This window comes from Mesitornis unicolor, unplaced genomic scaffold (assembly GCF_000695765.1).
Source record: "Mesitornis unicolor isolate BGI_N332 unplaced genomic scaffold, ASM69576v1 scaffold34107, whole genome shotgun sequence".
Taxonomy (NCBI): domain Eukaryota; kingdom Metazoa; phylum Chordata; class Aves; order Mesitornithiformes; family Mesitornithidae; genus Mesitornis; species Mesitornis unicolor.
Window position 1 is genome coordinate 64561 of NW_010197669.1, and position 21452 is coordinate 86012.

General features: G+C 39.9%; 1 protein-coding gene across 1 annotated transcript in view; it reads right to left on the reverse strand.

Annotated features, from left to right (window-relative positions):
- REPS2 (RALBP1 associated Eps domain containing 2) overlaps positions 1–20928 on the reverse strand; it is a gene marked incomplete at its 5' end in the record, with an annotated part of 60123 nt that extends 39195 nt beyond the window's left edge. The window contains 9 exons of the mRNA XM_010188876.1: positions 263–332; positions 4891–4985; positions 7884–8026; positions 9721–9784; positions 12081–12219; positions 13834–13931; positions 16845–16968; positions 18476–18624; positions 20805–20928. Coding sequence (XP_010187178.1) covers positions 263–332; positions 4891–4985; positions 7884–8026; positions 9721–9784; positions 12081–12219; positions 13834–13931; positions 16845–16968; positions 18476–18624; positions 20805–20928 — 1006 coding nt within the window. The remainder of the gene's footprint in view (positions 1–262; positions 333–4890; positions 4986–7883; positions 8027–9720; positions 9785–12080; positions 12220–13833; positions 13932–16844; positions 16969–18475; positions 18625–20804) is intronic.
- Positions 20929–21452: the final 524 nt, after the last annotated feature.

A 21452-nucleotide genomic window follows, 5' to 3' on the forward strand; every position in this document is an offset into this window, starting at 1 on the left:
GCCTTAGGACTAGATATATTTTAGAAGGTGTATTTCGTATCATTCACATATGATAGAACTGATTTTGAAGCAAATCCATCCATTTATGTGTCTTCAACTAGCTGCTGTCAGTGAGTTCTCTCTACAAATCTATGGAAATACACAGTGAGCTTAGAAATTAAACATACCTTTGCTTCTGTCAGCAAGTATATGGAATTACTAAAAACACACAGAACTCAACCCATAATGGTAAAAAAACCCTCCAAGTGATTTATATGAATACCTTGTTTGTCATCTTTCTTTGCTTCTTGTAACAGGGCAGAGTTATCGGGTACCTCTTCAGCTGATGCCTTCTTAAAGAAAGAAGATGTATTTATTAACTGACTAGCATAGCACATTTCCACAGTCAAATATTTAAGAAAAGAGACCAACACAAACAAAGGTGATATTCTCTCTTGCACCATAATTTGCTTTGTCAGATAACAGAAGCATAGAAGACCTTCAGAAAGACAACCATAACTCTGCTTTTCAAGGTACAGCAGACCCACAACTAAAATTAGCTAAAGGAGCACTTCAACAGTGAAACACAAGGAACTAAGGACTGGATGCATGGAGATGCTTCTCACAACGGATCAGTGCCATTCTGCGTTTTCGCTTCTCCTTGGGTGTAACACCTGCCCTAGAGTTGAGGAAACCTTCTCCAGCCCCTTCACAAGAGGCAGCCTCCATCAGAGCAGCCAGAACTCCGGCTGCACCGCAGAGCCCAGTAGCTCTGCATTTGAAGCCTTCCCGCTGAGGTGGCTGATCCTTGGACTACTTTTTTCTTTCAACATGCAATCACTGAGATGGGAAAAACAAATTTTGCTAGCATCAATGCTGCAGGCCCATTCAGGCGTCTGATGGGAAAACAGGGAACTTCTCTCCGGTCTTATTCTTTAACTTTTCTTTATTTCAGCAGCAACTTGTAATACAGGCATTTGTTGTTCTTGTGACTGCTGCTGCATGCAGAAACCATGAGCAAATGCTACTATCATTACCTGTAAGAACAAGGATATGCTCTGCAAAAGAACAATGGAACAAACATCAGAAACCCCAAGCTTCTGTAAATACTAAGTGATGCTGGTTTTTTTTGTTGTTTTTTTTCTTTAGGGAGCATTGAAGAGGTTACAGTCCACTGGGCCTTAAAAAACAAATAAAATTCAGAAAAATAGATTTTGCAGACATTAAAAAAAAAAGAAAACAAAACAAAATCTCAAATCAGCAATTCAAGAAGGCCAAGTCCAGAGTAAAGGGCAATGAGATCTATTTACAAAGTTGCATGTGGGATTCCGTAATGCTTCTGAAGAAGCAACATTGCAAAATACAACTTAAGGACTCTGAGAATTTTTGAACAAAACACTTTAGACATCCCTAGCTAGCCCTGATGGTCTAAAGAGTATTGGACTAAAGACCTAATTCAGTGCATGCTTGAATTGAGGGAATGACTCTCACAAATTTCAATTAACTGTGAACATTACATTTCTGAGGGAGTTTAGAGTGGCCCCAGACAGTTATTTTATGCATATAGTGCAAAACCTTGTGTCTTATCTTTAAGCTTTTGGCAGCAAGAAAGCTTGTGGAAAAGAGCCAAAGGAATAGAAAAGAAAGAAAGAAAGAAAGAAAGAAAGAAAGAAAGAAAGAAAGAAAGAAAGAAAGAAAGAAAGAAAGAAAAGACAGACCAGGACAAGAGTGGGAGACAAAAACTTGAGAAAAAAAATGGGAAGACAAAACCTCCTTGGTTAACAAAAAGCAGTCACCCATGCCATTCTCGAGCATTACATTAGCAGTCTCAGTGTGTTTTGTAAATTTAACAAAGCCTAGCACTCAGGTGACCTGTCTCCTGCCATTGTGTTCTTTATGGATGTATTCAAGAACCATTTCCCTCGTACTGTAGTACCGTAGTTCAACAGTCACAATAAAAATAGTCTTCTGAAATTAAATTAAACAGCTTGACTAGGTGGAAAGAGACAAAGACATGGAGGTAATGCATGACGGATTGCATTGATAATATAATATTTTTAGTGTAGTGATCAACTACCTAAACTGTATTTCCTCAAGTAGCCAAGCTACAAACCAAACTGCAACAGTGAATTACTGCGCTTCCCACAGAGGCAGATAAATTACTGACCTTCCAAATGATACTCACTCAGTGTATTAACTGCAAACATAAAAATACCAGTTGAATAAAACAGAACAGAAAAACAAGTAAAAATCATTCTCAAATCAGTTTTGAGAAGATATTTTATAGCCCACTAATCTTGAAAAGCAAAGGACCAAAACAGCAAGGCCCTGAAACAAACCAATTGACAGCTTTGCCCTGCATGTCCAGGACCCAGAGAGTAAAGAAATGGAGCAAAATCATTCTAGCAACTGTGATGTAGTCAAGTAACACGCTCTATGCTCAGCCAGCAGGCAATCACGCTACATTTTCAGCCTAGTCATAAAAAACCCTGATTTTGCAGAACATCCTGCCACCTTGCAGAACCTAGGAATGGAGCAGAAGACGCAGCTGTTCCCCAGGAACATCGTCTGACTATGAAGGCAGCACAGAAATCTGCAGGTTATTGGCAATTACGGGGAGAAGGTCTCATGGAGAGTGCAGAGATAACGGGGAGGAGGTTTGAAAGCTTAACTGCTGGCAAACAAATGAAAAATTAAACATAAAATGGGGGACTTGTTGCTTGTTTGGGGTTTTTTTACATCTTGTGCTGTATACACTTTACAGCTATTCAATTATTACTACAATACTCCTACTATTATCATCTCCACAGCAGCAGAAAAATCTAAAAAGCAAAAAACCATACAATTTAATTGCTTAGGAAATCATCTCCTTCTAGAGTTATCCTTACTCTGCACAAACATTCAAGCACCACAAACAAGAAGAGCCTACAAACCAGACATTTAATAAGATTACAAAATAGTATTGGTTAGGTTACTGAAATGACATTTTATTTCTAAAAAACACAAGACTACTCTGAAAGTAAGATTTCTGAGCTTTCTGAAATATATAAAAGAACATTCTAATCCCAAAGGCTGTGCTACTTAAGAGCAAACTTCCTCACGACTCTGCAATAACCATTTGCATATCTGGATAACCACCTGCAAAGCCAGCATCCTAACAAAAACAAGGGCCCCCCAGACCACAGAAATACTGAAGTAGGTCTTGGAAGTCAAGAAGTTATATAAACTGAAGCTTTTAAATTATGTGTACAAAAGATACACAATCATATATTTATTAATATTTTTCCTATAATTTAGTTCTATATAATATCTGTATCTTTCTTTTAGATGCGTATTTGCATACACACATGAAAATGCAAGCAAAAAAGAGAAGCTGACACTCAAGGGTCTTTCCTATTAACAAAAAATATCCAAACAGGGATGTGACAGTTTTTAAGCTGAAGACAAATAATTCTGCCTAAAAATGGGTATCTTAAGCTGATGCAGTGAGTTAACTCAAGTACTCAGTTGACACTGCAGCCTGGAAGTGGAATTATGGATACACATATGCTGACATCAGCGAATCTGAGTTTTCAACACAGATCACTCTGAATTTTGCTTCTTACGCTTCTTTAAATTGCAAATCAATATGCATACATGCTAATGAAGCACACTATCAAGGGACTGCTGAGCTTTGCCGCATGACTGCACAGTGAAAAAGCGCCACTGCAGTGTGGCCTGTAGCACAATCTCACAGCCTACTGCGAACCACCCTCCCAAAAATCAGGTCACGCACAAGAGATGAGGCTGTTCTGCTGCAGTAAAGGACCTGTCTATGCTGCCAGTGTCCCAGCAGCCTACACTACCAGACCAGCAGTGCTGCTTTCAAAACCCAGTATGACTGCTGTACTATGGCCAAGCTGCCATATGCAGAGCAATACCACCCAAAGAGACAGTTCCATAAGATAAACTGGATACTCAAAGTGTTGGCTGTAGCATTGCTCAAAGCGAAGACTGCGCTCCTTAGCAGCTTTGGAGAGTCTGGTGGTACCACTACTGAGCTGAATCAGCTGGGAATCAGCACCTGACCTAGGAGCTCCCCAAGACAAGGCATCAGGAGGAAACAACTGGAGAACAGCCTTGCTGAGCTGCTATGACATACCATTACTTTTTAACTTGGAAGCAGCATCAGAAGAGCCTGTTCTAGCAAGTCAGTCTGCCATTTGATTCACTACCATAAATACTAAATCTTTAAATCCCACAGCGTATATATATGCACAGTTGCAATATCTAGTCTCAACTCAGTGGCCATGGTTAGTTCAGCTTTACAAGATCTTTGCATTGGTTTTTAACTCCAGTGATAAATACTTCTCCTTAACTTAGTTTTGCTTGTAACAGCTTTCCATTACAAGTCCAGTATCTGTTGTGATATTGCTACAACGGATCTCCATTATTCTCTCAAAACACTCTTCCCAGCTCCTTACAACTACTATCTAGACCCTATGGTAGTTCCTCAGACTATGAAAAGCCTGAATATTAAAACAGAGACCAAATAACTTAGAACAGAACTATGCATGACCACACTACACAAAATCCGGGATAGTTTCAGTCTCCGAATAAGCAAAGTACAAGAAATCAGAACAAGCCAAGACATTTTTCTTCCCATGATCAAAACTGGGAGAGTGTGGAAATGGAGTACTGTAAACTGAAGAAACAAGATGTACATGATCAGGAGTGCCTAACTAGAACAAGGTCTGCACCTGAACCCTCACATTTGTGACCAATTCAGATTCAGGGGATGTTTCACCCAGGCTTAAGGGAAAGCTGAGAGACTCCTGAAGTCCTCTCACAGACTTGCAGCAGTTCTGCTGTAGTCATTATGAAGCTGGTCTGTTCCTCTGCCCGGGAACCACCCTGCCTACACCTTCTCACCTCCGTCCGACTGAAGTCCCGAGTCTGCTGACCACCTGGTAACGACTCAGAGTAAGAATCAAATAGGGCACAGTCACGCATGGGCTTCAAAGAAGCTGCAGGGAAAAGAAAAATAAAATAAATAAATAAAAAACCCAAAAAAACCCCGAAAAAACCAAGAAGACAGAGACATGCAAAGTCTTCGGTTAATACACACTTCTGAAAAACTTGTTCTGGCACCCTTTTGCCCTTCATTTCTACATAGCAGAACTGATCTCTAAGCCATGGATGACAAACGCAGTGAGGAACAATCTCTCTATCTTGTATTTTGAATAAGTCAGTGTCATGAAAAGGATAGCATGTATAGTTTCTGTTGTGGAAATAACTGTGAAATCTGGGCAAAGTGATTCTTAGTAAACATTAACTCCCAAACAACAACTGCTTATTTGCATTTTTCCTCCTCACAGTCCAGTATCATCTTAGTTGGCCTTATACTTACCAAATCTTCAACTCCAATTTTTGATATTCTGAATACTGAAAAGTGTAGTAGAATCTACATTATACACTAGAAGTGAAGGCCAGCAGAAAGCAAGGACACAAAACACAGTAGGTGCTGCAGTAAATACCATCTTTCACTAAATATCATTGACAGCAGGGGAAAGGAAAAAAAAAAGGAAGAAAAAAAAATCAACTTCTCACAGAAACATTCACAAGAACCTCATTTCTATTCCACAAGCTCAGGTCCTGCTGATATCACTCTGGGATTAGTTCCTCTGAGATAAATATGTCCTAATAGCTGCAAAACAGCTTTTCTTAAAGATCAATATACTGAAAGGCAGAATAACCAGTTCTCACATCAAATTTCTAGTTCCTGGCTAGCATCTAGTTTATCTGAATAAATTAAGCTCTTGCAAATCTGACTTAATGTACAATACAGTGGCTTACATACAGAGCAAACAGCTTTACAAATTCTGTAAATTAGTTTTAATAAAAACTTTCAGAAAATAAGGTGGTGGATCAGATTGTCAATAGACCTTTGCCAGGATAACATTTGGACCTGCACCTGTAGTTTATAGAACAAGTCACAAAGCTAGAAAGATTCATTCATTCTTAAATGCTCTGCCTTACACTCCAAGTCACTTTATTTCAAGCTTTAGGACTCTTATCAGATGCAAATACTTCACTTGAACCAAATTCTGCCTCCTTCTGAAATTAATACAACAACCTAAAGAAAAACAGCTTCCAGTAATCTTCATGAGGTTTCTAACAAGACAAAAATAATCCAAGTATCACAGAAATCAAATTATGAAAACATGAAAACAAGAAGTACCTCTTGAAAATTTCTTTTGACATTTTACGTAAGTGTATGAGGCACTTGGTAACTTATCAATGCTTTCATTTCAGAAGTTGATTCAACCAGGGCTCTATGCTTTCTTGTGATTCACGGTGTCACAGCTTGTTGAGATGTTCTGCTTTTTAGTAATGTAAGACTTTCAAAAGACAGATTTATGAATCCTGACTTGGTAGCAGAACAAGCATGAGACATTTTCAGACCTCCAAGCTAACCAGAATTAGTGTATTAACTGAGGTATTTAGAGCGCCCACAACGATTAGTCCTTTTACCTCTTCTATGCACATCAGCTTGAAATGCTTGGTTGCATGCAACACCATGAAACAATAACCATGTAAGAAAATGGTAAAGATCCCAGAGCTAAAAGGGATAAATTAGGGAAAAAGGACTTACAGGAAACAACCACAGCTTACAATGTGCTTCCTCCCATTGACATAATGATTCCCTAGCACTAGAGATAGTCACTTCCATTGCAGTTTTAATCAAAAAGTCTTAATGTGAAGACACACCAACAAGAGCCTGCATGGAGGGGCTTACAAGGTAATTTATCACAAGAACAGGCATGAGAGTAGTGAACAAAGTGGTGGTTCTGGAGGGAGAAGGGTAGTTGTAATTATGACAAGGAAATGCAATTACAGAGACTAAAAGTCTGTAAGACTTGGAAGTTCAGGTTTTACAGGAGCTTCTCCCTTTGGATATGAAGATAGTGTATTACAAGGAACATGACTCCACTAGAAATCACTTCACAAATCTGATACAGGGTGAACATTTAATTTTCCTAACTGCAGCTTGATTTGCTCTTTTCCTGTCTTTTAATATATTGTGTCATCAAATTTAATGGAGATTTTATTAGGTCTTAAATATTATCCCTTAGCACTGTAATTATCATCTGTGATTAATCTTCCTTGCCCCAGAAAGTCATGCACACTTTTTAGATGGAGCAGTATATATTTCAACATTCATTTATAATTAAGAGAGACATAATTGAAGAGAACAAATGAAAGGGCAGGTCTCTCACTGCACATTGTTGCTGAGGTATGTTATATTTTGGATTAATTCATCCTTGTGCTACACGAACTGTTGTAATCCTCCCCATCATTACTGCAATTTACTTACAGAGGAATCTGTGGATTACATAAAGTGAAATGCAAAAAAATTCAACCTTTGCTACAACCAATAACTGAATCTAACAAAATAAATTAGCATAAGAAGTTCTAAAGCAGTCCAGTATTGTTTTCAACACATCTTCAAGAGACAGATACTTTAAAGAAAAATCATCAAAAGAGTTAAAAGCAATGCAAGTCTTGTTGGAATATCTTTGCTACACATGGCCATCTGCCACTTTAGCTATAATGGCATCTGAAGCACACTGGGGCAAGGAGGCAGACATTAAGAGGCAGCTAGCTGCTGCACTCTACATCACTATTTTGTGCATTTAATATTTTGTGCATTAATATTTTGTGCATTAATAAATTCCTTCTTCAGTAATTGCCTCGTAAGCACAATTAAAAATGCATGCACTAAAAATGCAACCGGACAGCCATTACACAGCAGAGAACCCCATCCTACCTGCAGGATGGAAAGTGTCTTTAAAAGCCTGTCTTACACGCACGATGGGTTCCCAGTGTGGCTGCAGGAACACGACCTGCGGCAGGGACATTACCTGCTTGAAGGTACTCGGGCAGCAGCGTCTCCGGCAGCGTCTCCGGCAGCTGGTATCCGTTCTTCCTCGCAACCACGAGGTGGAAAGCGGCACAGAACTCCGGGAGCGTCAGCGCCCCGTCGCAGTCCACATCACTGAGCTCCCTGTGGGTACAACAGGCACACATTTCCCAAGCCGTTACCTCATACATGTGCAATCATGGGGGAGACAAAAATGCAACTCTGAGAAGGGATATTTTAATACCAGACAAGCATCTCTCTCATTTGCACTTGATCCTCACTTGTATATTTGTCTTGAGGAAAAAGCAAGTTAATTTTCTAATACTGACTTGTCGCTTTTTTTTCTTTTTTAATAAAGTACAGTTTTTGTGGTACATCATACATACAACATGATGGTATGTACATATTATAACATATTATATACATGAAATGCATATCCTGTACTTCTAAGGGTGACATTAACTTTCCAATGGTTGGAAGCACTTTTGGTCAATCCATGCAGGATCTTAAACCAATTCAAGCATAAAGTTAAAAATGGACTTCATCAATGGCTACTTAGCACTATTGACCAGCCTCAAGAAGAGGGTTAAATGAATGCTCTAGACAAGTCTAAATGTTATTGTTAACGTCTCACTGAAGCATTTCTCTCTTTTATTCTAGGATGCTTCTCAAGCACTAAAACTGGATTTCAGAATTCAAGAATTCAATTTTATAAATTAACTCTTGGCAAGAATTGAGTAATATTTTGTCATGAGCACATGGACTAAAACAAATAAAACTGTAACTTCCTACTCTTTGCAAGTAATGAGCATTTTTCAAGCCGCTGATGTTATAGTGACAAAAACTGAAACATCCTATGTGTTTAACACAGCAATACAATCTAATAAATCACATAATCACAAAATTATAATTATCTACTAGAAAGGAACACTTCAAATTTTGCACAGAGAACAACTTGTGTCAGCAACAGAAATAATGTGTTTTATTAACACATTGGGTTAATCCATTCTTCTCCAGTAATCTTAAATTCAAAATCCAGTATTCACTTCCCCCAGCACTGTTTCCTCAGTTATTTGTTTTTTTTTTTATTTTCACAACTGACAATCCGCTTTGAAAAGATTCCAGACATATTCTTTGACCCCGACAGATGTTAAGGCTTTTGAAAGCTTTTCTTCTCATCTCTTTTGATAAAAGCATATATAAAAGTAAAACCTCTATCAGCATTTCTGATCAACATTTAAAACTGTTTGTTCTTCCTATCCGAGATGCAAGTATGACACTGAATTACAAAGCACCATAATGTTTACAAAAACAGAATAGAATCCTTGTCAAATTTTATCATGTACAGTTCCATCTGCAATCATTTCTAAATAAGCTCAGTAAGTGTACTGGTTCATTAGAAAAGCACTGACGAATTATGTAGCACTAAAAATTAGACATTAATTAGGCCTCTTCTGACATAACACAGCTAGAAACATAAAACCAACAACACATCTAAAACATCACAGAGGTGCTTCTCCTCTGTGTCATTTCATGAAAAATGTCAATTCACTGAGCTAATTATGCTGCTTTCAATATACTTAAGAACCCCTCTCAGTTATTTTGCTGTTCAAACCTTCCCAGTCCTGCTGAGTAGGCGAACATGTCTCCAGAAAATAAGCGTGTCAGGAAGATCAATGAGCACCCTGCTGCTTGGGCCTGAAAGTGATTCTGGAGATAAGAGCAATAATTATAATTGAAGACACTTTTCAAGATTTAACAAGAACTCTTGAATTAAGCATCTTTAAAAAAAAAAAACACAACAGGATACACATCCCTAACACTATTACAGTACTTACCAGATATGAGAGAGCTCTGGGATGGGCAGCTTTGACTTTGTGAAGAAATTCTTCGCCACAGAACCTGTAGGAAAACCATGCCTTATCAACCATTGGGAATTTATTCCCCAATTATTTGCCTTTGGCCAGGTGTGCCATGCCAGAAGCAGCTAGTTACTTTACATATGAGAGACGCTCAGATTAACCAGATGCTAATATAGCTGTTATGGACCATTTGTCTCTTGCTGAGGAAGTGACACAGAAAGCCAGACAGAGCTGTTGACCTCATTCCCCCATTCCCTCCATATGGGAAAAGTAAATAAAGGAAAACACACTTTAGCCCTAGTGATTCTAACTAGCATAATTAGTGTGTCACTGATGATGAAATAACAGACACCAACGGCTCTCCTTCCCCCAAAACCCATGTGTGTGGCAGTAGTGCTGCGGCGTCTGCACTGCTCTCCCAAGACACTGCTTTCAACCATTACTTTTTCCTGCAGTGGCTCAAATTTTATTAAAATAAATGAAAAAAAAAAAGAAAAACAGGAGATTCAGATAGCACATAGCTATTGTCCTGCTGCAGACATCCTCACCCATCCTGCCACAACAGCCCTTTTCATTCTTCTAGCTAACAGACCCACTTCTTCACCACCCAATAGCCACAGGCTGTCAGGGGTATCCGGGAAGTCCTTCCTGGATACAGGCTGACAAAATGTAAAGCAACATAAAGCACAGAGCTCTAGGTCTATACTCCTCTTTCCTTTGGTCATTCGGGTCATATCACTCACTGAAGTACATTAAAAAAAGCTGTCAGTGGGGCAGTCCAAGACTCACCTAGCGCAGCATGTCCCCTCCAACGCCAGATGCCAAGAGAGAAGTATGTGACCATGACAAAGCAATGTAGTAATAATATAGCTCCAGAATATCCCTCAACCTCTGACCACCTGTGATTCAGGACCTTTCTCAACCAGCAGTAGCACTCGAATATTGAATAACTTCTGACAGATTTTTCAACCACAGATTTCTCAAATAGCTTCTGAAACCTGAACAAACCTCTAGCATCTGTACCACCCAGCAGCAAGGATTTCTACAGCTTTATTATTTTAGGATGTTGTGGAAGCTGAAATTTATCACTTATAAACAGTAATTTTGGGGGTGCAAGGACTGCCTGAGAATCTTGCTCAACATAAAGGAAAATGCACAGCTAGCTGAGAGGCTGTATATGCATATATACACACATACGCAGTTACAGACATACATAAATCTGTCAGGAAATACAATGTTGTTGAACAACCATTTTATATTGAAGGAGACTTAACTGAGGCAAAGAACTGGTGAAACACTAATTTCCGTAAGCAGCAGGTAATGTATGATCCTTCTATTTAGGATGGAAATGCAATCTCAATATGCTGTTAACAACACTTTTACCATGCTTGTGCTCTCTAGGATTTGCTCTTAATCACCTAAGGGTCAAAATCTCATTCCCTCAGAGCCATAAACACTCAGGTTTGACCACACAGGACAGTTAACTGTATGCTTCACTTTCATCACATGGACACCACCACATTTGCTTGAAAGAGTCCAGTGCAGAGCCACAAAGATGATTGAGGGTGTGGAACATCTCCCTTATGAGGAGCGGCTGAGGGAGCTGGGTCTCTTTAGCTTGGAGAAGAGGAGACTGAGGGGTGACCTCATTAATGTTTATAAATTTGTAAAGGGTGAGTGCCAGGAGGAAGGAGCCAGGCTCTTCTCAGTGACAGCCAATGACAGGACAAGGGACAATGGGTGCAAGCTGGAGCATAGGAGGTTCAATCTGAACATGAGGAAAAGCTTTTTTACTGTAAGGGTGACGGAGCACTGGAACAGGCTGCCCAGAGAGGTTGTGGAGTCTCCTTCTCTGGAGACATTCAAAACCCGCCTGGACGCGTTCCTGTGTGACCTGGTCTAGGTGATCCTGCTCTGGCAGGGGACTTGGACTGGATGATCTTTCGAGGTCCCTTCCAACTCCTGATATTCTGTGATTCTGTGATTTCTGCTGGGAAAGCAAGCACAAGCCTAAGGGTTCTTCCAGCTCAATATATACTGCAGGTGTGATCCACAAACACAGTCCCTCAGAGTGAGAGCTCATTTTAATTTTTACCAAATTGCAACACTTCTCTCTTAGATGTAATTAGCTTCCTAAAATCAAGATATTTAGGAAAAAACATAATGCCCACAGAACTGTTTTGCTTTTTGAGTCTGCCTTTAAAAAGAAGATGCAATCAACTCTTTCTCATAAACTCACACCAGAGAGAAAAGAATAATAAATTTATCTACTTAACACTTCACACCTCTCAGCCGGGTCCCTCTACTCTACACACATGCTGTTGGGTAAAAATTACCTGAAATGAAGGAGTTCAGGTCAGGCTGCAGGGACCTGAACTGGTTGATGTAGTAGTCTCGCTGCTCCTCCGTTATCCTCCAAGGGTCATCTGAGTAGTGGGCGCTGCTGTCCTGCTGCTCCCGCTCTGCTGAAAGAGACTGAAGGGAGGGACACTGGGAACCTCAATAAACCAGATTCCCTCTCTTCTATTAGCAAGCACATACTTTAAAAATATTTGAAGCAGAAATGGCCACACTGATTACTATCCCACTACTTCTCTGTTAAAGCTGAAGCTAATATTAGGTATCTTTATCCAGACGATTGAATGAAGTTTTACATGACCAAAGCTAAAAGAAAAAGGAAATCTTACTACTGCTGACTGCAAAAAAGGAAAGTCCAAGTCATGATTTATTACCTCTGGATTAATTTTGGGGGTTCATTATAACCCTGAACTGCACACTGTATATCTGAAATGGATAGAACCAGTAAAGGAGCAAAAGCTGTATTTATGCAGCACGGTACATGAAAATTTAGCTTCGCAAAGAAACTATGTATTTACTCTAGGAGAGGTGCTGTAACTATGGAGCTATACCACCTCTGGACCCTTCACTCACCCAGGTTTAGGTAAAAATTCTCCTTCAGGAAAAAGAATATTCTGGAGAAGAAGGACATTTTATTCGTTTATGTCTTTGTTTTCTGATTGACTTGCATAAGGCAGGTGTGTATGTTTGGTAGGTTGGGTGGTGGTGTTTAGAAGAGGGCTGCTGGTACAATTAATGTCTTTGTTAAACTGGAATGACATAGTATTTCAGATGCTTTAGGCCTGAATGACAACACTTTTAAAGCGGGAGGGCAAGAATGAGCAGTAACAAGGCTCCATCCAGCTCTGCAACCCCTTCTCTGACATACCTGTCCACCTCCTAAAAATCAAAAGCAAAACACCAGTTCCGAAATACATCAAAAGATCCCCGAAACAGGCAAAATCATAAAGCTGTAAATTAATTTTCAGTTCCAAGTGCTGCACAAATGCACCCAATTTCATTACAAGTTAGCACAAATTATGTGACACTACCTGTAGAACTTTTCCTAAGGCTCAAGTAACATTTCATTATGGGTGTTGAGTGCTAAACTAGGGAAAAGGTAGAGAGTCTCTGACTCTTACTTACTTAGGAAAAGTTCTCCCTTAGGAGAGCTTTGTCCTTCCCTAGGGCAAACTACCTGTTTGTGTAATAAATGCACAGCAGGCATACTGAAACATCAGAAAGATCTGCTTTTGTAATCACAGGAAAACACAGGACCCATCTCATAAAAGCCAATAAATGTCCAGAAATTAATTTATTCTGTTTGAGATGTGATTTAACCAACAGGGGTGAAAAGAAAACCAGAATACGCAGAATATTAGACCATAAATTTGGTGCATGTTACAGACAGCATTCCATATCAAGCAGGAATTTCTGTGAAACCTCATATATTTTAAATGAAAGTGTTTTACTTTTGCTAGCATAATCTCAGGGTTTTTAATGCTGAACTAAAGTTTCTTAGTCTAGTTTTCCTATGTATGCTATGTGGTGCTTCTCATTCTACTTAGCTTCAGCAGTTAACTAGATTATTTATTTTAATTTCTCCTTCCCATCACCTTTCTTTTTCTTTTTCATATATAAAGAAGCCCGCTTCAGCTCTTAGTCTAAAAACACCATGGAGAACAATTTTTTTTAATATCTCTATTACCGTTTTATTGTAATACTACTAAAGAAGAACATGCAATTCATTACCCGATTAAGAGTTGAACAGGCGAGTGCAGGTTTGGCTCCGTAATTCCCTGATGGTGGTCCATCCTGCTGGTGAGTGGAGTGTCTGACTTCGTAAGGCACTGCAGACATTTAAAATAAAGTATACAAATGAGATTATAATAAAAAAGATCCTACTAGGCTAAAGGAAATAATTAAATATTGCCAGGTCAAGAATCTAGCTTGTGAACATAGTATCAAAGTCCATTTTGTCTTCTGCAACAAAATTCCAGCCACATGCTTGGCTTTCACATTACATGATTCTTCTTCAGACATTACTGATAGAAACTGTCAGTTATATATTACTAGATACCAGAAACCATTGTTCAGCATGTTGAAATATGTATTTATATAGCCTGATTACATATTTATGTATTTTATATACTCATAGCCATATATAGCAAAAAAATGCATTACAAAGAAGAAGAAATAATTCAATTGAGCTGCAAAGAAAAAATACGCTTTGACAACACTACCAAACAGTAAATCACTAATTTTTCATATACTCTTCTTCCCCCTTCCCTAATTTCTGTTGAAAATCAAAATACATGACTCACCACTTCACATTAGTGGGAGTAAAGTTAGTAAAGAAAAGTAACAATCACTTCTTCATTTGCTAAAATAAGTCACTTGTGTTCCACTGCAGCAAATATAGTAAGTGGTGATGTAAGAGCACATTTAGGAACAATGTTTTAAAAATAAGTCAAGTGTGCAAACACAAAGGCAACTCACTTGCAAACCCTTACGGAGCTGAGAACTTCTGTTGCCAGCCTATTAAGAGGTACCACCCCAAAGACAGTCTGCATTCAACAGACAAGACTTAAAAGACTCTTGATGAAAAGTGAGACCAAGAAGTATAAAAAATTTTGAGCTCAGGAAGACCTTAAAAATTACACCCCTAACCCTGAGTGGTCTTATACTGTATTGGCATCTATTCTCATGCCTGTATGAGTAACTTCTAATTTAAAAAGAAAAAAAAAACAACAAAAAACAAACCCCAAACCTCCACACAGGAAGGAAGTTGGGGAACACACAGATGACCTTGGAAAGCAGATTAAGCACACGGACACACTGAAAAGCTTCCAAAACTAGCATGAGAAAAGTATATGGTCATGGTTGCAGTGCAAGGGGCTGCCCTTGGAGACACACAGTCCAGTGTCAGGGCCCAAAACAGCCCACCCAGCCCAGCACCATGGCACTAACACCTCCTGCATGTATGCTAATGCGACAGCTTCCAGACCCAACCTTTGGAGAGCTCTTCAGAAAACTAGAAGGGTCCTAAGGCCAGGAAGAACCAGGAGGTCACAAAGCCTGGCACTTGGTACAGTATGGGCCATAAAATCATAGAATGGTTTAGGTTGGAAGGGACCCTAAAGCTCATCCAGTCCAACCCCCCTGCCATGGGCAGGGACACCTCCCACCAAACCAGGTTGCCCAAAGCCCTGTCCAACCTGGCCTTGAACACTTCCAGGGAGGGGGCATCCCCACTTCGTTGCCACTGAGAACACATTCGGCTGAAGGATCCCCAGTGGGATTGAAACAGGAGATATTCCCTTTCTGGAAAATAACCATAGTGTTCTACACCTCTAGGATTTTTTATCACTTTAAAAAGTCAAGAAATTGAATAATTAATTTTAGAAGTTGACAGATGGATTGGATGTACTGGCTCTATGCACTTTGCACAGCTGCTGAGTCCATGAGAAATTTGACTCAAGTTAATTTGCAGCCAATTTCAGAGGGAAAAGAAAAAAAAAAAAAAAACAAAACCCAGAAAACACCCACCCCCCTCGCCCCAGCACTGACAGATCTGGGACAGCGTCCCAGAAAACAACAGAGCACAGGACAGGTAACAGTGGTTGGCTGCTCCCAATGGCCACCTCCTGACCAGCTCTTCAGAGCGTGGGCCATCTGCCACATGTCCTCTTCACTGGAGCAGAACAAGCACCATACCAAAAGACAACCTCGCGAGTGTTGTTTATTTCAGAGGTCAACCATCACTGTTTTGGTCAGTTCTGCCAAGGGTGGGGTGCGGGAAATCCTCATTTCTGGCACAAACAGCCATTTACCTAACAAATGGCAAATGAATGCCTGTGACTCCCTATGGGTATGATCTTCACGTGAAGGCTTCTTGACATTGTTGCACACATTCCTATCATGGCTGTAGTGAGTTTCAAAGTCTTGTAACAGCTCCGGTTTTCCACTGATTTGTAAACAAGGACAACAGCTAAGGGACTAGCATGCTCTACTCCTCGCTCACTGCAAACACACTACCCGAAATCAGGAGGGATGGTGGAGGGAAGGTATTCATGAATGCCTATTGCCACTATCATGGTCACCAGATGCTGCTATCAGGAGAGCACAGGCACTGTGTTATTAACAGGAGTTTGTAAGGCTTTAGTAAAACTGAATTCTGCCCCACTATCCCTCTTACTAAAATCAGAATGTTTTGCCACCTACTCTAATGGCAGGAAGATCAAGGACAGAGCATTTATGTAGTGCCTTATTGTGGCTGTTTTGCCTAAGTTATATTGTGGGAGTATTTTTATATTCGTGTCCCATTGTTATTTCCATTATGAAATCAGAGAGATTATTATCCTTTCCTGCAAAGAAAGGTTCACTGCCAGTCTGAAAACTAATACAGCAGTTACTGCAATCAGGAGCAGGCGTTTCTTCCCCTCTAATGACACCAAGAGCACCACACACTCCGAAAATATGCACACTCTGTCACTGGCATATATTGCACATAGTCTTGTCAGAGATTAGGTATTAGCATTTATCTGTGAGCAGCGACACATAAATCTAGCTAATTTACCAGAAAGCAAACAGGATTGAACAACCAAAATAGAATTAGATGATTGAATAGTTTTCCAAAATACAGGTCTAATTAAATGTTAAAATGATTGGGCTGATTGTCAGTTGCATTTGAAATGCGGATGATTCTGAGAAGAAGAAAAAAAAAGATTAATACAATGTGCACATCCCAATTTTTATCCTACCTCCATGCTGCTGCTCCAACCCGCTTCTTGATTTACCATATCCATAACTTAAGGGTATTCTCTGGTAAGTAGATGGAGAAGCAGGAGGTGAGCAGATTGGAGACACTGGTGGAGACTTGGGTTCCTATTCCAAAAACACACCAACACAAAATGGACTTCTGAGACAACAGCAAAACAACCAAGTAATCCTGCATGGCAATTCAAATGTCTACAGCACAATGGACAAAGAAATGGCAAATGCTGTAGTTTTCTGAGGTCCCTTATTTCCAAGAAAGGGCTTCTTCAAAAACTAAAGTTGGTAAAGCAGAATTTAGTATTAAGCCTTCTAGGGGTAACGTGTGGCAATGTCACAGCAAAACTTTACAAGGAACAGCTTAAGGTATTTCACTTCCAAAAGATGCCTGAAGAATTATATGTAGAATGTTTAATATGAGTGGGTATCTTTGAATTTATGTACCACATTCAGTTAAGGTTAGTGCATTCTTTGTGGGAGGGCATTTTTGATATAAAACACCAAAAATTAAAATAAATCTCCGAACTGGTATTTTAAGCACTCTATGGATTTGTAGGTGTTACTGGGTATCTATCCTACAGCATTCTCTTTATCTTGACTTACAGATCATTTAAGAAGAGAATGTCATCCTGAAAGAGTTTACTACATAAAAAGAAAAATATAACACAACACAGATAACCGAGATAGAGCCAGGGGTTTGAGGGCAGCATTCTGCTTCAGTATCATTAGACAAAGAGAGATATGCATACACGCTCTTCTTCCTCATCCTGTTATTCCACCCATGTATCTTTTCATCAGCTCATTCCTGTTGGCTGACCCCAGGCTGGGAACACCATTACTCACACTGACACACCGTGTGACAAATGTGTGCACACACGTTATGGGAAGATAAAGTGTCTGCCACCAGGCACCCACACCATGACCTGATACGGTATCAGAAGAGAAGGTGTCAGGCCTGGGGAGAATTATGCAAATCAAGGTTGTGCTGCGAAGCTGCTTGTATCTGAGTAAGTGCTCTCAACTCTCCCAAATACAGGTAATATAAATCTCACTTAGACAGCTTTATTAAATTGGAAACTCCGAACAACAGACACCGAGATGATGTTTCACTGAGGACAAAAGAAAAGCAGACTTCTTCTGGACCGTTCCTGGAGGAGATTGAAATGGAAGAAAACCTGGCAGCCTTATCCGACCCAGAAATAGTGGCTTGTGAGTCCAATGTAATATTTCTGTAGCGACTCAGGATCGTATTAGCCATGAGAAATGGCTTGCTTTCCTGCTCTGTTTCACAGACAGGTTTCTATTGGCTGCTTCTCCCCTAGTGCTCTCCAAGAAACAGCGCTGGATTAAGTAAGAGAATGACACTGAAATAATTTATACAGAATATTACAGGGCTGACAGCTGTATACAAGCTCATATAGAGAAATTCTCTTCAGGGATGCAACTGGGATGCATCAAAATCAGAGTACAGCCCCAGTGGAGATTATCTGCACGTCAGGAGTACATCTCCTATTTAGTACTGCAAAACTAAGCCCACATGAGTGCAATCACTTACAGGACTGGACCCAAAAGGAGGATGCATAACAACACATTGTCCCGAAGGAGATAGGTCTGTTACCTGTTTGTCCCCTTCATCTGTTCTTTTGTAGGAATTTTTTTCCAAAGTTGCATGTGGGACCTGAAATTTAACTCCGTGGAGTTCTGCTGGAGTCCCGTAACGTGCTTCACTGTCATTTTTCAGCGCCATAAAGCGCGGCAGAGGCAATTCTTCATTAAAAGAGAGAAAAATTCAATTGAGACTACAGAACATTAAAAGTACTTTAAGCAGTATCATCTTATAAAGTTAATGAAAAGTTTATCTATAAAAGAGTATTATTTATAATTTGTAACATTTGTAAGTGTGTAACGCCTGTGATTATTTCATGTCTTAATAAAAATGTGAATGCTACACAAATCTACATTCACTAGCTTAATATATAATCTTACATATGCAAAGAGAAAGAAATAAGCCTTGTGCATGTTATTAAAGCAAGTGGCAAACTCATTTCCTGCCTTGAAAGCGTTGTCTGTAATAAGAAGAGTAGTTTCCCAGAGAAACTGTGGGCTGATGAATTAATCAGTCAGGATCACAGTATCTTCAATGCTGCCATCATAAAAGGAACAAATTAAAAATGGTAGGGTTAAGAGAGCATGCCAAGGCCTGGTGAGACAATTGTGTCAAAAGGTCCCATGTCGCATCTGCTCTGCAAAGCAGAAGAGTGAGACTTTGTCACTCTTTAAGACAATTGACGATTATTTTGAGGAAGTATCATTTATTTTTCGGCACAGTTGCCCTGACAGATCAATACAATTAACAGAATGCTCAAAACTGAGCAAAGCCATACATCTCCTCTGTAATCATTTACACCTACAGCTACTACCAGGAAGAAAAACAAATCAATCGGAGCTCGGTGCATGTTACTTACTCCACTCTAAAAGCATTCATACATTTCAAGAGAAAATGTAATTAGCACTGGAAGCATTTCAGTAACAGTAAGTAAACAGGATATCAATACAGGGACTGCGAGTACCCTTCTTCACTCAAATATGGATTATTTGCAGATGCTGGACTTGTAAAACATACACAGTAAATCTCGCTTAGTTCAGGTTTCCAATGTAGATTGCTGGTTTGTGGGTTTGTTGGGTTTTTTTTTCTAATTAGCATAGTTAAAAAGGATGCTATTGCAAGACAGAGTGCACAAATTGTCAATAAGGAAAACTGACAGATAAATCCAGGCCGCTTCACTTCACCTCTGGTTTAAAATCCCTGAACCAAACCACGCCAGCTGTATCTGACCCCTCAGGCTGGGAGCTCTGCACCACAGGAGCTCAGCTCACACAGGTCTGCACGTCCTCCATAGCCCAGCTTCCATGCCGCGGGACAATGCAGACTTGGGAACCTCCTCCCTCTGCCTTGTAACATCAGTGAATTTTTACATTTTGTTGCCCTTAGCAGGGACAGCAGAGCAGAAACTGTGCTGGGAGTGGTGACCTAATAACAAGGGTGGGCCCTGCCTTTCTGACTTCCACTCTCATCTCCTGGCCAACTACACTACTGCCTTTAGCTGTTTGGGGACTGCAAGCACTCCTGTCCAGAGCACAGCCTCACTGCACTGTCAAACACCTGCCTGGGATATGGGAGGATTCAAACCTGTTCAGGCTCAAGCCCAAGTGAAAATCCGCATGTTTTGAAGCCTGATCATGCAGAGCATGCATCACTCAGCCAAGAATATTGAGCTCCTTCCACTGAGCCGCTATCAAGGTTTCACAGCTAAAAGGGATCTGCTTTCCCTCTTCATTGCTTGAGTTTGATAAGCCTCTTTTAAGAAGCATTTTCCTCCATCAAAAATGGTACATTTAATACTACTGCCAATTCACTGGGAAGAATAAAGCTGTTTTAAATTACATCTAATACACGTTTTCATACCTCCTGATAGGAAGCATTATGATTTTGTCACCATTACCCTTTTATTTCAGCACTGCTAAAACAGATGAGTTTTGCAAGCTGCCCTGCACAGGGGGACCCCTGACCTGCCCACCCCCTGCACCATGCCTCCTCCACCGCAGGCAGCTATCAGCTCCCACTCCGGACAGCTGTCAAGATCAGAGGCTGAAGGTGAGAGAGAAATGCATCCCCAGCACTGATCACCTGTCATTCGTGCCATTGCTTTGGTAATGCCTTTTCCAGAGAGGGATGTCATCTCAGCTTTGCCATACATATAATTCACTGCAATTTTCTACCATCATTTAAGAGAACATTACATTACCTTGTATTCTTTCTCTGCTCCTCAAAATACAGTTGTTTCATGGACACATTAGAAGAAAAGTTTACCACCATGGAGAGCTGACAAGCAATAAAGAAAGTGAGAAACAAGTGCATAGCGCTGCAAGCAAAATGTGCTACTTACCATTCTTAATACTCTCAATCCGTACTGGGAACCCTGACTGCGCTGCCGCAATTAACTTCAAAGCAATATAAAATTGAGCAGGACCAAAATAACCCACGCGCTTGGCTCCACAAACTTCTGTAATCTAAGAGAGGAGAGACACATTGTTGGTTAAATGCATTTCACTTTTCCAAGGAATGTAAACACCACTACGTAAACAAAGAAAAAAAGAATCTTGAAAAATGCAAAACAATTGTTGTATGTAACGTTTTTTATTAAACATATTTGTTTCAACTCAGGACATTGCTGTCTGCTCACATTCCCCTTAGCATATCACAGACAGGTTATTTATTATCCTTTTCAGAAGCACTGCTGGTTAAAATTGCTATAGTAAAATAATCTATGAATTTTCATACTACGTATAATTTTAATAACAGATGAAATTATAAACTGTTAAGTACACCATCCAGTAAAATATTTCCATCACAGAAGCTATGGTATTCACAGAAAACCATACTTAACATTAGCTTAATTACTGTAACTGAAACATAAATGCAACACACGAAATATCCCATCATACCGCTTCAGCACAACACTTTGTGAAAAATTAACATGGTCTCAGCACTGAAGCTTAATTTCTACTTCACCGTTTGTTTCCCTCAGCCACCT